The following is a 15,108-nucleotide window of genomic DNA, read 5'->3' on the forward strand; positions in this document are numbered from 1 at the left end:
GTGACCCCATGTACTGTAGCCCACCAGGCTCTTCTGTCCATGGGATTCTCCAGGCAAGAATACTGGAGTGGGTTGCCATTCCCTTCTCCAGGGGATCTTCCTGACTTAGGAATTGGACCCACGTCTCCTGCATTGGCAGGTGAATGCTTTACCAGTAGCGCCACCTAGGAAGCCGATGTCTTACAGTTCAGCTCAATTCTGACCCTTAAGGCCTCAGCCCTTTGGGACTGCTCCACCCTTCCTCTACTTTTGGTACCAATCCAAGTTCAGGTTGTCACCTGTGCTTCTGTCTGGCTATAGATCAAAGGTTCCAAGTGAGCCCCTCATTGGGTTTGATTAATGTACTAAAGAGGCTCACAGAAGAACTCAGAGAAACATTTTACTTACTTTCTCACCCATTTATTATAAAAGGATGTAACTGAAGAGCAGCCCGATAGAAGAGATGCATAAGGCAAGGTATGGAGAAAGGGGGCTGAGAGGTACTCTCCCCAAATCTCTATGTGTTCACCAACCTGGAAACTCTCCAAAACTTGTCTTTTGGGTTTTTATGGAGGCTTCATTTTTCAGGCATAAATGATTAAATCTCTAGCTACTGGATTCTCTGTCCAGGCCCTATCTTCTCCACAGAGATCTGTCAGGGAAGGGCTGGGAGCAGAGAGGTATGGGGGATGGGAGGCACAGCTCAGTTCCATTCAGTTCAGTCGCTCAGTTGTGTCCGATTATTTGTGACCCCAAGGACTGCAGCACGCCAGGTTTCCCTGTCCATCACCAACTCCCAGAGCTTACTGAAACTCATGTCCATTGAGGTGGTGATGCCATCCAACCATCTCATCTTCTGTCATCCCCTTCTCCCACCTTCAATCTTTCCTGGCATCAGGGTCTTTTCCATGAGTCAGTTCTTTGCATCAGGTGGCCAAAGTACTGGAGTTTCAGCTTCAGCATCAGTCCTTCCAGTGAATATTCAGGACTGATTTCCTTTACGATGGACTGGTTGGATCTCCTTGCGGTCCAAGGGACTCGCAAGCATCTTCTCCAACATCACAATTCAAAAGCATCAATTCTTCAGCTCTCAGCTTTCTTTATAGTCCAACTTTCACATCCATACCTGACTACTGGAAAAACCATAGCTTTGACTAGACAGACCTTTGTTGGCAAAGTAATGTCTCTGCTTTTTAATGTGCTATCTAGGTTTGTCATAATTTTTCTTCCAAGGAGCAAGTGTCCATGAAATTCATGGCTGCAGTCAGCATCTGCAGTGATTTTGGAGCCTGAGAAAATAAAGTCTCTCACTGTTTCCACTGTTTCCCCATCTATTTGCCATGAAGTGATGGGATCAGATGCTCTAATCTTAGTTTTCTGAATGTTGAGTTTTAAGCCAACTTTGTCACTCTCCTCTTTCACTTTCATCAGGAGGCACTGAGAGTTCAAAACTTTCAGTTGGCTCTATAGGCAACCAGACCCTCCTGAGGGGCTTTTCCAAAGTTACCTCATTGACATAACAAAATACACATTGATTGCCCTTAATACTTAGGAAATTCTGAGGATTTTAGGAGGTCTCTGTCAAAACTGAGGGACAAATATTAAATATATATTTATCATAAATCATAATGTCACAGATGTCTTTTATGGAAAAAACACAGGGTAAATAAAATTAAAAAGTTGTTTGTCTGAAGGACTTTTCAGATCCTTTAGTATATGCCAATGGGCATTTAATAACTGTACATAGAATATTTCATCAAAATTTTCCAGTATTATTTGCTAATAGAATTTTAATATCTCAAAAAGCCTTTTAAAGTCTAATGTTCACTGAAACCCATGCTCACAACTATTGATATATACTGTCATTCCAATGGCTGCATAGCATTAAAATGTTAAAAATCACCATGATTCAATTTTTCTCCATAGATTAATGTTCATATTATTCCCACTCTTGCTGTTACAAATATTGCTGAAATAATACTTGTCCTGAAATGTTGTTTCTCTAAGATAAATTGCCTTTTAATTAACCTCTAACTCTTTCCTTAGATTGCGTTCATGGCTTCCCTGGCAACTCACTTCACCAATCAGAACAGTGGGATCATTTTCAGCAGTGTTGAAACCAACATCGGGAACTTCTTTGATGTCATGACCGGGAGATTTGGGGCCCCAGTATCAGGTGAGAGGTAAAAATGAATGAGTGTATTAATTAATCTAGCAACCAAAAAGGGGAAGGAAGGAGGGAAGGGAGGAAGAGAGGGAGGAAGGGAATGAGTTCTCTGTAATTCTGGTTAAAACATACATATATATATATATATATAACACATACACACATATATACACACACATACACACATATGTATATACACACACACATAAATATACACATATATACACATACATGGGGCTTAGACAATGAAGAGTCTGCCTGCCATGCACGAGACTCAGGTTTGATCCCTAGGTCAGGAAGATCCTCTGGAGAAGGAAATGTCAACCTGTTACTGAAAGGATGGGGGATGGGGGAGTCTGGCTGCTTGCCACCAATAAACAGGTCAGGGGTGGAAAGGAAAATAAGCTTTATTTCAGATGCCAGCAACTGCTCATCCCCGCCCCCACCCCAGGCAACCAGTGGAGCAAGAGCTTTTATATACACAGAGAGGAGGTTACCTGCAGAAACAGCACAGTCAGCTTTGATAGTCATCTTTAGTCATCTGACCAACATCATCTTGATTGCTGTAGGTACAGTTAATCTTCAGTTCCTGGTTTCCCAGGTGACGCTAGTGGTAAGAACCTGCCTGCCAGCGCAGGAGACATAGGAGATGCGGGTTTGATCCCTGGGTCAGGAAGATCCCCTGGAGGAGAGCACGGGAACTCTCTAGTATTCTTGCCTGGTGAACTGCATGGATAGAGTAGCCTGGCAGGCTATAGTTCATGGGCTCGCAAACAGTCGGACATTACTAAGAAACTGACACTTTCACTTTCATACATACACATATGTATATGTATATGTAAATACAATACAGTGTGTATATTGGAGAAGGTACATTCTTAACTCTCATTTGAACTGAGAGTTCAATGAGAGGGCACAGTTATCTCCGACTTGAAAAACCCTTTAAATTATATTCTCACAATTTAAATATGGTATAACTGAGTTCATTGCAATTTAAACATGTCATAGCTGTGTTCATCCCTTCGCCTTGACCCCCCAAGGAAGGTCACATCATTTTTTAAAAACATTAAAACTTTTATTTGAGTACTTCTGTACTCAATTCCTATTGATGCTGAAACAAATTACCACAAACTGTGAGAGTTGGACTGTGAAGAAGGCTGAGCACTGAAGAATTGATGCTTTTGAACTGCGGTGTTGGAGAAGACTCTTGGGAGTCCCTTGGACTGCAAGGAGATCCAACCAGTCCATTCTGAAGGAGATCAGCCCTGGGATTTCTTTGGAAGGAATGATGCTAAAGCTGAAACTCCAGTACTTTGGCCACCTCATGCAAAGAATTGACTCATTGGAAAAGACTCTGATGCTGGGAGGTATTGGGGGCAGGAGAAGGGGCCAACAGAGGATGAGATGGCTGAATGGCATCACTGACTCGATGGACACGAGTCTGAGTGAACTCCGGGAGTTGGTGATGGACAGGGAGGCCTGGCGTGCTGCAATTCATGGGGTCGCAAAGAGTCGGACACGACTGAGCGACTGAACTGAACTGAACTGATGTTTAAAACAACACAAAATTATCCTCTTACAGTTCTAGAGATAGGTAGTTCAGAATCAGTTCACCTGGGCTAAAGTCAAGGGGTGGCCAGAGCCGGTTCCTCTGGAAGCTCTAGTGCCTTGCCTCTGCCAACTCCCAGAGGCTGTCACCAGCCCCACATCATCTCAGGCTCTGCTTCCATTGTTACATCACTTCGTTTTCTCAGATTCTGACCTCCTTGGCTCTTTCATAGAGATGGTGTGATTACCTTGGGGCTACCTGGAAAATCTAGGATAAGCTCCCCATCATAAAACCTTAAATTTAATCATACCTGCAAAATCTCTTTTGCCATATAAGGCAACAGTCACAGATCCTGTGATTTTAGGACGTGAGTATGCATGCATGCATGCTAAGTCCCTTCAGTTTTTCCAACTCTTTATGACCCCGTGAACCGCAGCCCAGCAAACTCCTCTGTCCGTGGGATTTCCCAGGCAAGAATACAGGAGTAGGTTGCCATACCCTCCTCCAGGGTATCTTCCCAACCCAGGGATCAAAACCAGGTCTCTTATGTCTACCTTCTACATGGGCAGGAAGATTCTTTATCACTCTCTCCACCTGGGAAGCCCAGACATGAGCACATGTGGAATCTATTATTCAGTCCCCAACAACTTTCTTACTTCTTGTGCCACAAGCTGCTTCGAGCTCATATTCCATTTTCTTCTGTCCCAGCTCTGGCAATACTCACTTTTCCAAGGCGCCCTGGTTCCTTTTGTTGAGGAGCAGTATTTAGAAACAAAGACCCATGCTAAACATACCCATTGCTCTGAAGATTTCACCTCTTCTGGGTCCTATCCATGGGCAGGGCTGAGAAATATACATATTACTAATCATGAGTGCATACATAACTATATTTTTCTATCTATCTATCTTGTGTGTTAAAAAACAAAAAAAACCATGAGTTAATCCTGATACCTCTAACTCAAATCCACTGGGTTCATCCTAGCATCCTCTTTATTTCTTTGTAAATTTTTCTTTGACAAGGAGAACCCCAGCTCTCTTAATCTGTAATATATTTACTTATTTGTTGAACCGCTGTCTATGGGATCGCACAGAGTTGGACGTGACTGAAGCAACTTAGCAGCAGCGGTATAAAAATAAAGTAGTTAAAAAATTGCACACCCATGTCCCATGAAAAATAAATTTACCGACTAAGGTGTAATGTTTGTGTACATTTTTTTTTCTTTTTATGGTATCTATTCAAAATGCCACCTTTAAAACCCTTGCTGTTGTTGTTTAGTGGCTAAGTTGTCTCCAACTCTTTTGCAACCCCATGGACGGTAGCCCACCAGGCTCCTCTGTCCACGGGATTTCCCAGGCAAGAATACTGGAGTGGGTTGCCATTTCCTTCTCCAGGGGATCTTCCTGACTTAGGGATGCAACCCGCATCTCCTGCACTGGCAGGCGGAGCTGAGCCACCTGGGAAGCCCTTAAAACCGATCATCTTTTTTCCTCATGCCCTTTAGTTCTGTTACTTCATTGATTTTATAACACGGTTAGATTCATTTGTCATAATCTTATTTTGAAATTCTCTGATATTGTACTTGAGCCTTTAAAATTCAGCATGCAGCAAAATGTATTCTTTGTGGTGTACAGTTCTATGGGTTTTGACAAGTACATAGAGGTATGTCTCCATCACTATAGTTTCAAACACAACAAGCTTTCATCTCCCCAATTCCCTTGTGCTATCTCTTTGTAGTCAACCTCTGTGAACTACAACCCCTGACAATGACTGATTGATTTTCCATTCCTAGAGCTCTAAAATATCATATAAATGGAATTGTCATACAGTCTTTTGGTATTAAATAGTAGAATATAAGTCACTTAACAAAATTAATATTTATCCAAGTCTATGTATGAATCAGCAGTGTGTTCCTTTTTCTTGTTATGTATTTCACTGAGTGATGATATTAGTTTATCCATTCATGAGTTAAAAAGCAATTTAGACTATTGGTGAATTGACCCTTTATCATCATATAATGTTTCTATTTGCCCTTAATAATATTTCTGAGGCCTACTTTGTTTGCTCCCTGGTGGCTCAGCGTTAAAGAATCCACCTGCCAATGCCTGCCAAGCAGGAGACATAGGTTTGATCCCTGGGTCAGGAAGATTCCTTGAAGAAGGGGATAGCTACCCAGTATTCTTGCCTGGGAAATTCCATAGAAGAGCCTGGCAGGCTACCCTCCATGAGGTCTCCAAAGAGTTGGACACAACTTTGGGACTAAAAAACAAAAACTATTTTGTTTAATACATTGTAGCTTCTTCAGTTTTCTTTTGGATAGTATTATGTGTGTTTATATATATAATATGTAATGTTAAATATATTATTACAAATAAGCCAGTCAATGAACTTATTCTTTCTCGCTTTCTTAATTTTTAACTTTTGCTGGTTGAATCATTTGTACATTGTCAAGGTATAAAATAATTGCATTTTAGTTTATCAATATTATCCTCTTCTACAATTTGAACTTATCCTATAGTTATATATATTCATTGTTCACCATTGGTCATTTTGCCAGAGTTTCCCAAACATCTCTTTATTAGCTAAACTTTGTCCTATTAATTAGAGATTCCCTAATAGCTCAGTTGGTAAAGAATCTGCCTGCAATGCAGAAGACCCCAGCTCGATTCCTGAGTTGGGAAGATCCCCTGGAGAAGGAATAGGCTACCCACTCAAATATTCTTGTCCTTTAATTATTTTCTCAAAAAAGCTTATGACATCAGTATTCTCTAAGACTTTACATGCTCTATAACTTACATGCTTTATAACTTTGGCTGCAAATAAAAACCTTAGTTTATATATTTTTTATGGTCCTGTTTTCTGGCATTTGGCTTGGAGAACTCAGACATAAATCTGAGCTTTTTCCTTTTATAAATGACTTAATCTTTTTGCTTGACTTCCCGAAGAATTCTTTATCTTCAAAGTTTAGTGATTTTTCTAGAAGAAATGTTAATCATTCTGGATCAAATTTTCCTGCTGTGTCCTTTCATTATGTGTATGGAACCCTTCTTTTTGCCCAGGAAAGTTTCTTTGAATTATATCTTAAAATATAAATACAGTTTTTTCTTCTCATTGTGGTACTAAGGTGAGGTGGCATTGGGAGTAGTTTGTCTTCTGTTAGGAAATCAGACAATAATGGGGTGTATTGTCTATAGCATATTTCAGTTATAATAAACCCAATTAAAAGTCAACTAGATTTTTATCATCATAGACTAGCAGTTCTGAACAATGTCAGATATAAAATATTCTTATATGCTCACAAACAGTACCCCGTCCATCTTAGTACAACACTTGTTAACTTTTTTAAGAACTCTGATTACACTTTGTGTTGTTTTTAACTTTCTTTAGTTTGTCTTCTACATGTATTATTTTCTCTAATTTTTTTGTAGAATAAAGACAGAATAAGTTCCATTTCATGTTTGCTTTCTTCCCTTGGTGGCACGAGTGGTGAAGAACCCTCCTGCCAATGCAGCAGACACAAGAGATGCAGGTTCCATCTCTGGGTTGGGAAGAGCCCTTGGAGGAGGTCCCGACAACCCACTCCAGTATTCTTGCCTGGAGAATTCCATGGATAGAGGAGCCTAATGGGCTACAGTCCATGGGGTTGCAAAGAGTCAGACACGATTGAGCGGCCAACACACACACAGCCTGCTGCTGCTGCTGCTGCTGCTAAGTCGCTTCAGTCATGTCCAACTCTGTGCGACCCCATAGATGGCAGCCCACCAGGCTCCCCCATCCCTGGGATTCTCCAGGAAAGAACACTGGAGTGGGTTGCCATTTCCTTCTCCAAAGCATGAAAGTGAAAAGTGAAAGTGAAGTTGCTCAGCCATGTCCAGCTCTTAGCAACCCCATGGACTGCAGCCCACCAGGCTCCTCCGTCCATGGGATTTTCCAGGCAAGAGTGCTGGAGTGGGGTTGTCATCGCCTTCTCTGCACACACATCTTACACATGCTTAATTGCTTCTTCCTAGGATTAATTCTCCTTTTGCTTCTCCCAGTTCTTTCTCTCTTCTGCCTTGTTTCTGCGGTACTGTTTTGACCTGTTCTGTGTTTTACATTAGTCTCGTCATCCTGATTTTCAGTTCTTCCTCTTGTCTGATCATTTCTACCATGGGTTTCCACGTTCTGTCTTACAATGTTCTTTCATAGAGGGATTTCATTCATTAATATACTTTTAAACCCATGATGGAATCTTTGGTTTTATTTTTCATCTCCCACATGACATTTCTTCTTGTTGAGTAGTCCTTATCTATTGATGATTTTTGTTCTTTTCTACTTTCTAAAATTAACTGATGGTTGATGGATTTCCTAGATCAGCACTATGCCATAGTTTCTTGAAGAAGGGAAGGGACCCCACCCTACTTCCTGGCTTGGTAATTCAATGGTTCCTCCCTTGCTGCCAGGGGACTCCTCATCTCTCTCTCTTTTTTAAAAATATAAAATGCTTCATAAATGTGTATGTAATCCTTGCGCAGGGTCCCTGTTAATCTTCTCTATATTGTTCCAATTTTAATATATGTGCTGCTGAAGCAAGCACTCTCCATTTCTTTTAACTATAGCAGCTCTGTGTGTTTTCTCTGTGTGGGTACACTTCTCTGCCTTCCCAGACTACACCGGGTCTAGAAACACATGAAGCCAGCCTTGCACTTGCCATTTCCTTTGCCTCCTATTTGTTGGCAGATTCCAGGATCCACCACTGCAGAAGGACTTTTCATACTCTCTGTACTTTATCTGGCAAACTTCCTCCCAAACATAACTTTTGCTTTATCTCAGCTCTGCTCAAGGGAGCTTCTTTTCAGCATCAGTACTTCAGAGTGACCCTTCTGTCCTGGGGGTGGGGGGAGGGCACTTTTCTGGGAATTGTTTGAGATCTGCTACCACTTGGCCTCCGCAAAATTCCTTGCCCAACGTCCATGTCGTCTCCATGTGACTCTGCCTGCTATCACTGACATATGACAGCACTTAACTGATACTTTAAGTTGATTGATTTTCTTTCCGGTCTCCTAGTTTTGCAGAGAATGGATATTTTGGGTGCTTGTTTTCAATTTTCTTTGTCTCTGTCTACGGCATTGAGAAGGAAAAGAAGAAAATTCTGATGGAGGCAGTGGTCATGTTAGATTGTCACAAATACTTTTAATGTGTGCTTTGATTTATTTTTCTACCCAGTTGAAGTCAGAAATGAACTGACATATGAAGTGAAAGAAGCAATCTTTCATCACCCTTCAGTCAGCTTTAAGCCTTTTTATGTGATTTTCTGCTCTGAAAATTTATGTTAAATTTTCCTATAACTGTTTTGTCAAACACTTCTAGATATGCCCAATGAGTAGTTCCATTGCTTTCAATGATGTTATAATTGAAGCTCAAGGATTTAGTTGGTTTTAAGAATTTTCTTGGGCTGGACATAATTTGGACAATAACAGCCATCATTAGACTCCCACTTTACTGTTTAAACTTTGAGTTAATTATAAATGACCATTTGAGAGCTAAGGGACAGAGAAGGTTGAATTTCACATGAAGATGTGAAAACCAGAGTGAAAATATATTGTCTCTGGTTTCAGTATGTTCCCTTGCGGAGAAAAGCCATGTGTGGATGTAAGACAGATGCACTTTTAAATTTCCAATTCTAGTCATTTCATTTATTCGCCATCTGGTTTCTTAGTGTTTCTAAAATACCCCTACATCTATTTTTTTAATAGCAGTCATCATTTTTCTTCAGGAAAAGTAATATTTTTTTTCTGTCATTTTGATTCCCACTTTATCTTCTTGAAGCATTGAAAATTGTGTAATAAGAACTTTTATAAAATGCAAAAAACTGCACATATAGAAATTATTTTATTTGAGTCTCTGATTTCTAGCTGCCTTTATGTTTCATCTGTAGATCCATCTTTAGGCATATGAATGGGCATGGCTTATTTTTATACTGTATCTTTTATTCTCAGCTCATTGAAAATGCAAGCCTGGCTCTAAATTAAGAAAAATCATACATCTCAATGGACATGAGTTTGGGTAAACTCCGGGAGTTGGTGATGGACAGGGAGGCCTGGTGTGCTGCAGTCCATGGTTTCACAAAGAGTCAGACACGACTGAGCGACTAAACTGAACTGAACTGAACTGATACATCTGTATGTGGTTCAACTTGACTCAGAGGCAGATGGATCAACATGGTAGCCTTACAGCTTCTCTTTCACTTGATTGCACCTTTGGAAAACAGCATAGAACTGTGTGTGGTGCTTTTTTTTTTTTTTCCTTCCAGATGTTTCTGGGCCTTTCTTTCACAAAGTATACTATGGTCTGATTGTGTTCCCCCAAAACCCACACACTGAAAATCTGATGCCCAAGGTGATGGTGTTAGGCATCACAATGAACTCTCATAAATGGAATTAGTGCCCTCAGAGAAGAGACCCCACAAAGCTCCCTAACCCATTCTGCTATGAGAGGACACAACCAGAACTCAGTGACCTGTAAGAGGGCCCTAACCTGGTCTTAGAATTCCAGCCTCCAGAGCTGTGAGAAATAAATCTGTTGCTATTTCTAAGCTACTAAGCTATTTCTAAGCTTCCCAAGTGGTACAGTGGCAGAATCTGCCTGCCTGTGCAGGAGATGCAAGAGACCCGGGTTCAGTCCTTGGGTTGGGAAGACCCTCTGGAGGAGGAAATGGCAACCCACTCCAATATTCTTGCTTGGGGAATCCCACGGACAGAGGACCCTGGCAGGCTACAGTCCATGGAGTCACAAAGAGTCAGACATGTCTGAGCAACTGAGCACGAGCAGTCGGTTGTATTTGGTTACAGCAGCTCAAATGCATTAAGGCAAGGCCATTAGTTTAAACATGTAACATGGAAATCAATAAGAATGTGATACTTTATGTTCATTCATCTTTCTAAAATGTACTCTCAAAACCAAGATCATTTGAAGTTAGGAAGATTTTCCCTTTCATTCATCTCTCTACTATTGGATTCCTCTTAATCTTTCAGTAAAAGTATTTCCTAAACTGGTATTTAAAGTGAATCAGGTATATTAAGTTGCTTTCAATTAGCAACCCTAGGCCCTTACAGGAAAACTAACATATTTTAAAGTGTGTTGGTCTTTTTTTTCAATGAAAAGTGTTCATATTTTTAGTAGCAAGGTCATGCTGCTCAAAGTTCAATCTATTTATTGTACATAATTTCACCTACTTACAGTGAATAACATGAGAAATTGCTGTAGCCATCAGAAGTGATGAACATTTCTCTGTGCTATATGACTTCCTTATCTTTGGTTAATAGCAGTGTTGTCCTTGGGTCATTTTGTCAGGCCACAGAAGCCCATGGGTGCCTCCATGCTGGGCTCTCTACTGTGTCCGTATATGTTTTGAGGAAGGCGCTGCTGATGGTTACTCTAAACCTAAAGGATAGGCTTTTATACTTTATTCTATGCACTGAGAAAGTCTCATAAAAATTTAAAGGAGTTTGAAGGTGCAAGCAGATAAACGGATACTCATAGGAATAAAGGCCAAGAAGAACCTGCTGCTGCTGCTGTTGCTGCTAAGTCGCTTCAGTCGTGTCCGACTCTGTGCGACCCCATAGAAGGCAGCCCACCAGGCTCCCCCATCCCTGAGATTCTGCAGGCAAGAATACTGGAGTGGGCGCGGCCGGGAGCGGCGGTGGCGGTCTGGCTGCGGGCGAGGAAGCCGGCGCCGGGCCCCTGGTCCGCGGGACGCCGCGCAGTGCCCGCCGCTTCCCGCCGCGGAGCCATGGAGATCGGCACGGAGATCAGCCAGTGCCATTAAGGGGAAATTGCAAGAATTAGGAGCGTACGTCGATGAAGAACTTCCTGATTACATTATGGTGATGGTGGCCAACAAGAAAAGTCAGGACCAAATGACAGAGGACCTGTCCCTGTTTCTAGGGAACAACACAATTCGATTCACCGTATGGCTTCACGGTGTATTAGATAAACTTCGTTCTGTAACAACCGACCCCTCTAGTCTGAGGTCTTCTGATACCAACCTCTTTGATGGTACCGTACCTTCAAACAAGAGCAGTTTCAGTCGAGGAGATGAGAGAAGGCACGAAGCTGCAGTGCCGCCTCTTGCAGTTTCTAGTACTAGACCTGAAAAAAGAGAGTCCAGAGTTTCTACAAGTTCTCAGGAGCAGAAAGCCACTAATGTCAGACAGAGTTACGATGATGGAGCTGCAACCAGACTAATGTCCACACTGAAACCTTTGAGGGAGCTAGCACCCTCTGAAGATGTGATTGATATTAAGCCAGAACCAGATGATCTCATTGATGAAGACCTCAATTTTGTGCAGGAGAATCCCTTATCTCAGAAAAAAACTACAGTGACACTTACATACGGTTCTTCTCGCCCTTCTATTGAAATCTATCGACCACCTGCAACTCGAAACACAGACGGTGGTGCTCATGTAAACAGGCTGCAGTTTCAGCAGCAGCAAACAGTGTTCATGCTGCCAAGCAGCTTGATGTTCAGAGCAGCCGGGTGTATGAAACAGGACGCTTGTGTGAGCCAGAAGTGCTTAACAGCTTAGAAGAGACTTACAGTCCCTTCTTCAGAAGCAACGCAGAAAAGATGAGTATTGAGGAAGAAAACTTTCGGAAGAGAAAGTTGCCTGTGGTAAGCTCAGTTGTTAAAGTGAAAAAGTTCAGTCACGACGGAGAAGAGGAGGAGGAAGACGACGATTGTGGGTCCCGCACAGGAAGCATCTCCAGCAGTGTGTCAGTGCCTGCGAAGCCTGAGCGGAGACCTTCACTTCCACCTTCTAAACAAGCTAACAAGAATCTAATTTTAAAGGCTATATCTGAAGCTCAAGAATCTGTAACAAAAACAACTAACTATTCTACAGTCTCACAGAAACAGACACTTCCAGTTGCTCCCAGAACTCGAACTTCTCAGGAAGAATTGCTAGCAGAAATGGTCCAGGGACAAGGCAGAGTCCCCAGGATAAGTTCTCCTATTAAATAAGAGGAAGCAAAAGGAGATAATATAGACAAAAGTCAAGGAACTCAACAGAGGCAGTTGTTATCCCGATTGCAAATTGATCCCGTAATGGCAGAAACTCTGCAGATCAGTCAAGATTACTATGACATGGAATCCATGGTCCATGCAGACACGAGATCATTTATTCTGAAGAAGCCAAAGCTGTCTGAGGAGCTAGTAGTGGCAGCAAACCAGGAGGCGGGGATGAAGACGGCAGATGCCCTTCGGGCCCTTTCAGGACACCTTGTGCAGACACGAGATCTTGTACAACCAGATAAACCTGCGAGTCCCAAGTTTATAGTGACGCTGGACGGTGTCCCCAGCCCCCCAGGATACATGTCAGATCAAGAGGAGGACATGTGCTCTGAAGGAGTGAGACCCGCACAGCACCCTGCAGCCTCACACGGGGGACTCGCGGGCCTCCTCCCCCCGCAGCAGTTGCACGTGCTGAGCAGGCAGCTTGAGGACCCCGATGGTAGCTTTGCAAACGCTGAGCTGAGCGAGCTGAGCGTGGCGCAGAAGCCGGAGAAGCTGCTGGAGCGCTGCAAGTACTGGCCTGCCTGCAAGAACGGGGACGAGTGCGCTTACCATCACCCCGTGTCGCCTTGCAAAGCCTTTCCCAATTGTAAATTTGCTGAGAAGTGTCTGTTTGTTCATCCAAATTGTAAATATGATGCAAAATGTACTAAACCAGACTGTCCCTTCACTCACATGAGCCGAAGAACTCCAGGACTGCCTCCAAAACCAGTCACAGCAGCAGCACCGCCTTCCAGTAGTCAGCTGTGCCGCTACTTCCCAGCTTGTAAGAAAATGGAGTGTCCCTTCTATCATCCGAAACACTGTAGATTTAACACTCAGTGTACACGGCCTGACTGCACGTTCTACCATCCCACCATTGCGGTACCACCACGACATGCCTTGAAATGGATTCGACCTCAGACCAGTGAGTGACACCCAGTCCTACCTGACAGAAGACGGTGGCGTTTGAGAGTTTCCGTCTACTGATGAAAGACGCTCTGCAGAATTTGTCAGGTCTTTGAAACTTGGAATATATTGCTTTCATGATATGAAGTTTATTGCCTATCTGAAGTGTCTAATTTTTCAAGTTTGTAAGTTTATTAAGTGATTTTAACATTGGGTCTTTTTTTATTGTTTTGTTTTGACTGTGGAAAGACAGTTTAAGGAAAAGCTGAACTCTATTAAAACACTTGAGGCAAAAAAAAAAAAAAAAAGAATACTGGAGTGGGTTGCCATTTCCTTCTCCAATGCATGCAAATGAAAAGTCAAAGTGAAGTTGCTCAGTCGTGTCCGACTCTTAGCGACCCCATGGACTGCAGCCTACCAGGCTCCTCCGTCCATGGGATATCGGGAATTCCCCAGTGGTCCAGTGGCTAAGACTCTGTGCTCCCAGTTCAGGGACCTGAGGTCCAATCCCTGGTCAGGGAACTAGATCCCGCATGGCACAACTAGGAGTTCTCATGCTGAAACTAAAGATTTCACGTGCCGCAATGAAGATTGAAGATCCTGAGTGCCATAACTAAGACCAAGGACAGCAGGAAAAAAAAAAAAAACCAAAACACACAAAAAATGAGCTTACCTGGTGGCTCAGATGGTAAAGAATCTCCTTTCAATACAACAGACCCAGTTTCAATTGCTGGGAAAGGAAGATTCCCTGGAGAAGGAAATGGCCTGGAGAATTCCATGGACAGTGGAGCCTGGCAAGCTACAGTCCATGTGGTTGCAAAGAGTCAGACAGAACTGAGCGAGTAACATTTACACTTTCAAAAAAATGTTTTTTTAAAAAGAACCTACATACCACTTAGAATAGCAACAAATGAAATGTGAAGTCCAGTGACATGAATGTGAAGTCCCAGTCCTCAGTGTTCAATAGTTAACAAAAATGTGGATGCATATCTGCCTCTTCCAGGTGTGTACTTCTTCACCTTCAGCATGATGAAGCATGAGGATGTTGAGGAAGTGTATGTATACCTCATGCACAATGGCAACACGGTCTTCAGCATGTACAGGTAAGTGGTCTTTCCTATCGTAGGTATCCATGCTGCCATTGTTTGCTCAAAGGATGGCCAATGTCAGGACGTGAATAGGATTCAACAGAGATCAGCACAAACTTTGTTGTCATCCAGAGCTCCCACACACCAGTATATGGTCAGATTACCATTACTCTTTGTGGGGCAGTGAATCTGATAAACTTGAACATACACAGGTTGATAAGAGGTCTTGAGCTAATTACTAGCAACGCTCATCATAACTAATTATTTGCATTCTTTTCTTAACTCTTTCTTTCTTTCCTTCTCTCTCAGATTTTCCTTCTCCTTTCCTACTCTCCGCTCCCTTTGCCTAGAGTTTAGCTCTCTTGATGACCTTCATCATCCCTGGAG

The 15,108-nt window shown here is 42.4% G+C and overlaps 1 protein-coding gene, 1 non-coding gene and 1 pseudogene across 4 annotated transcripts in view; 2 read left to right on the forward strand and 1 right to left on the reverse strand.

The window, feature by feature from the left end:
• The window catches only part of C1QTNF3 (C1q and TNF related 3), a 32,478-nt gene that overhangs the window by 14,073 nt on the left and 3,297 nt on the right, over window positions 1–15,108 (forward strand). For all 3 annotated transcript variants that reach the window (XM_004017062.6, XM_012097112.5, XM_004017061.6), the window contains exons 4-5: window positions 2,026–2,155; window positions 14,637–14,736. In XM_004017062.6, the coding sequence (XP_004017111.1) occupies window positions 2,026–2,155; window positions 14,637–14,736 (230 nt within the window). The remainder of the gene's footprint in view (window positions 1–2,025; window positions 2,156–14,636; window positions 14,737–15,108) is intronic.
• Window positions 8,163–8,269, reverse strand: LOC114118791 (U6 spliceosomal RNA). The gene has a single exon (XR_003591954.1). It is a non-coding gene; the product is annotated as a U6 spliceosomal RNA (small nuclear RNA).
• Window positions 11,374–13,780, forward strand: LOC114118745 (zinc finger CCCH domain-containing protein 14-like; annotated as a pseudogene).

This window comes from Ovis aries, chromosome 16 (assembly GCF_016772045.2).
Source record: "Ovis aries strain OAR_USU_Benz2616 breed Rambouillet chromosome 16, ARS-UI_Ramb_v3.0, whole genome shotgun sequence".
Taxonomy (NCBI): Eukaryota; Metazoa; Chordata; class Mammalia; order Artiodactyla; family Bovidae; genus Ovis; species Ovis aries.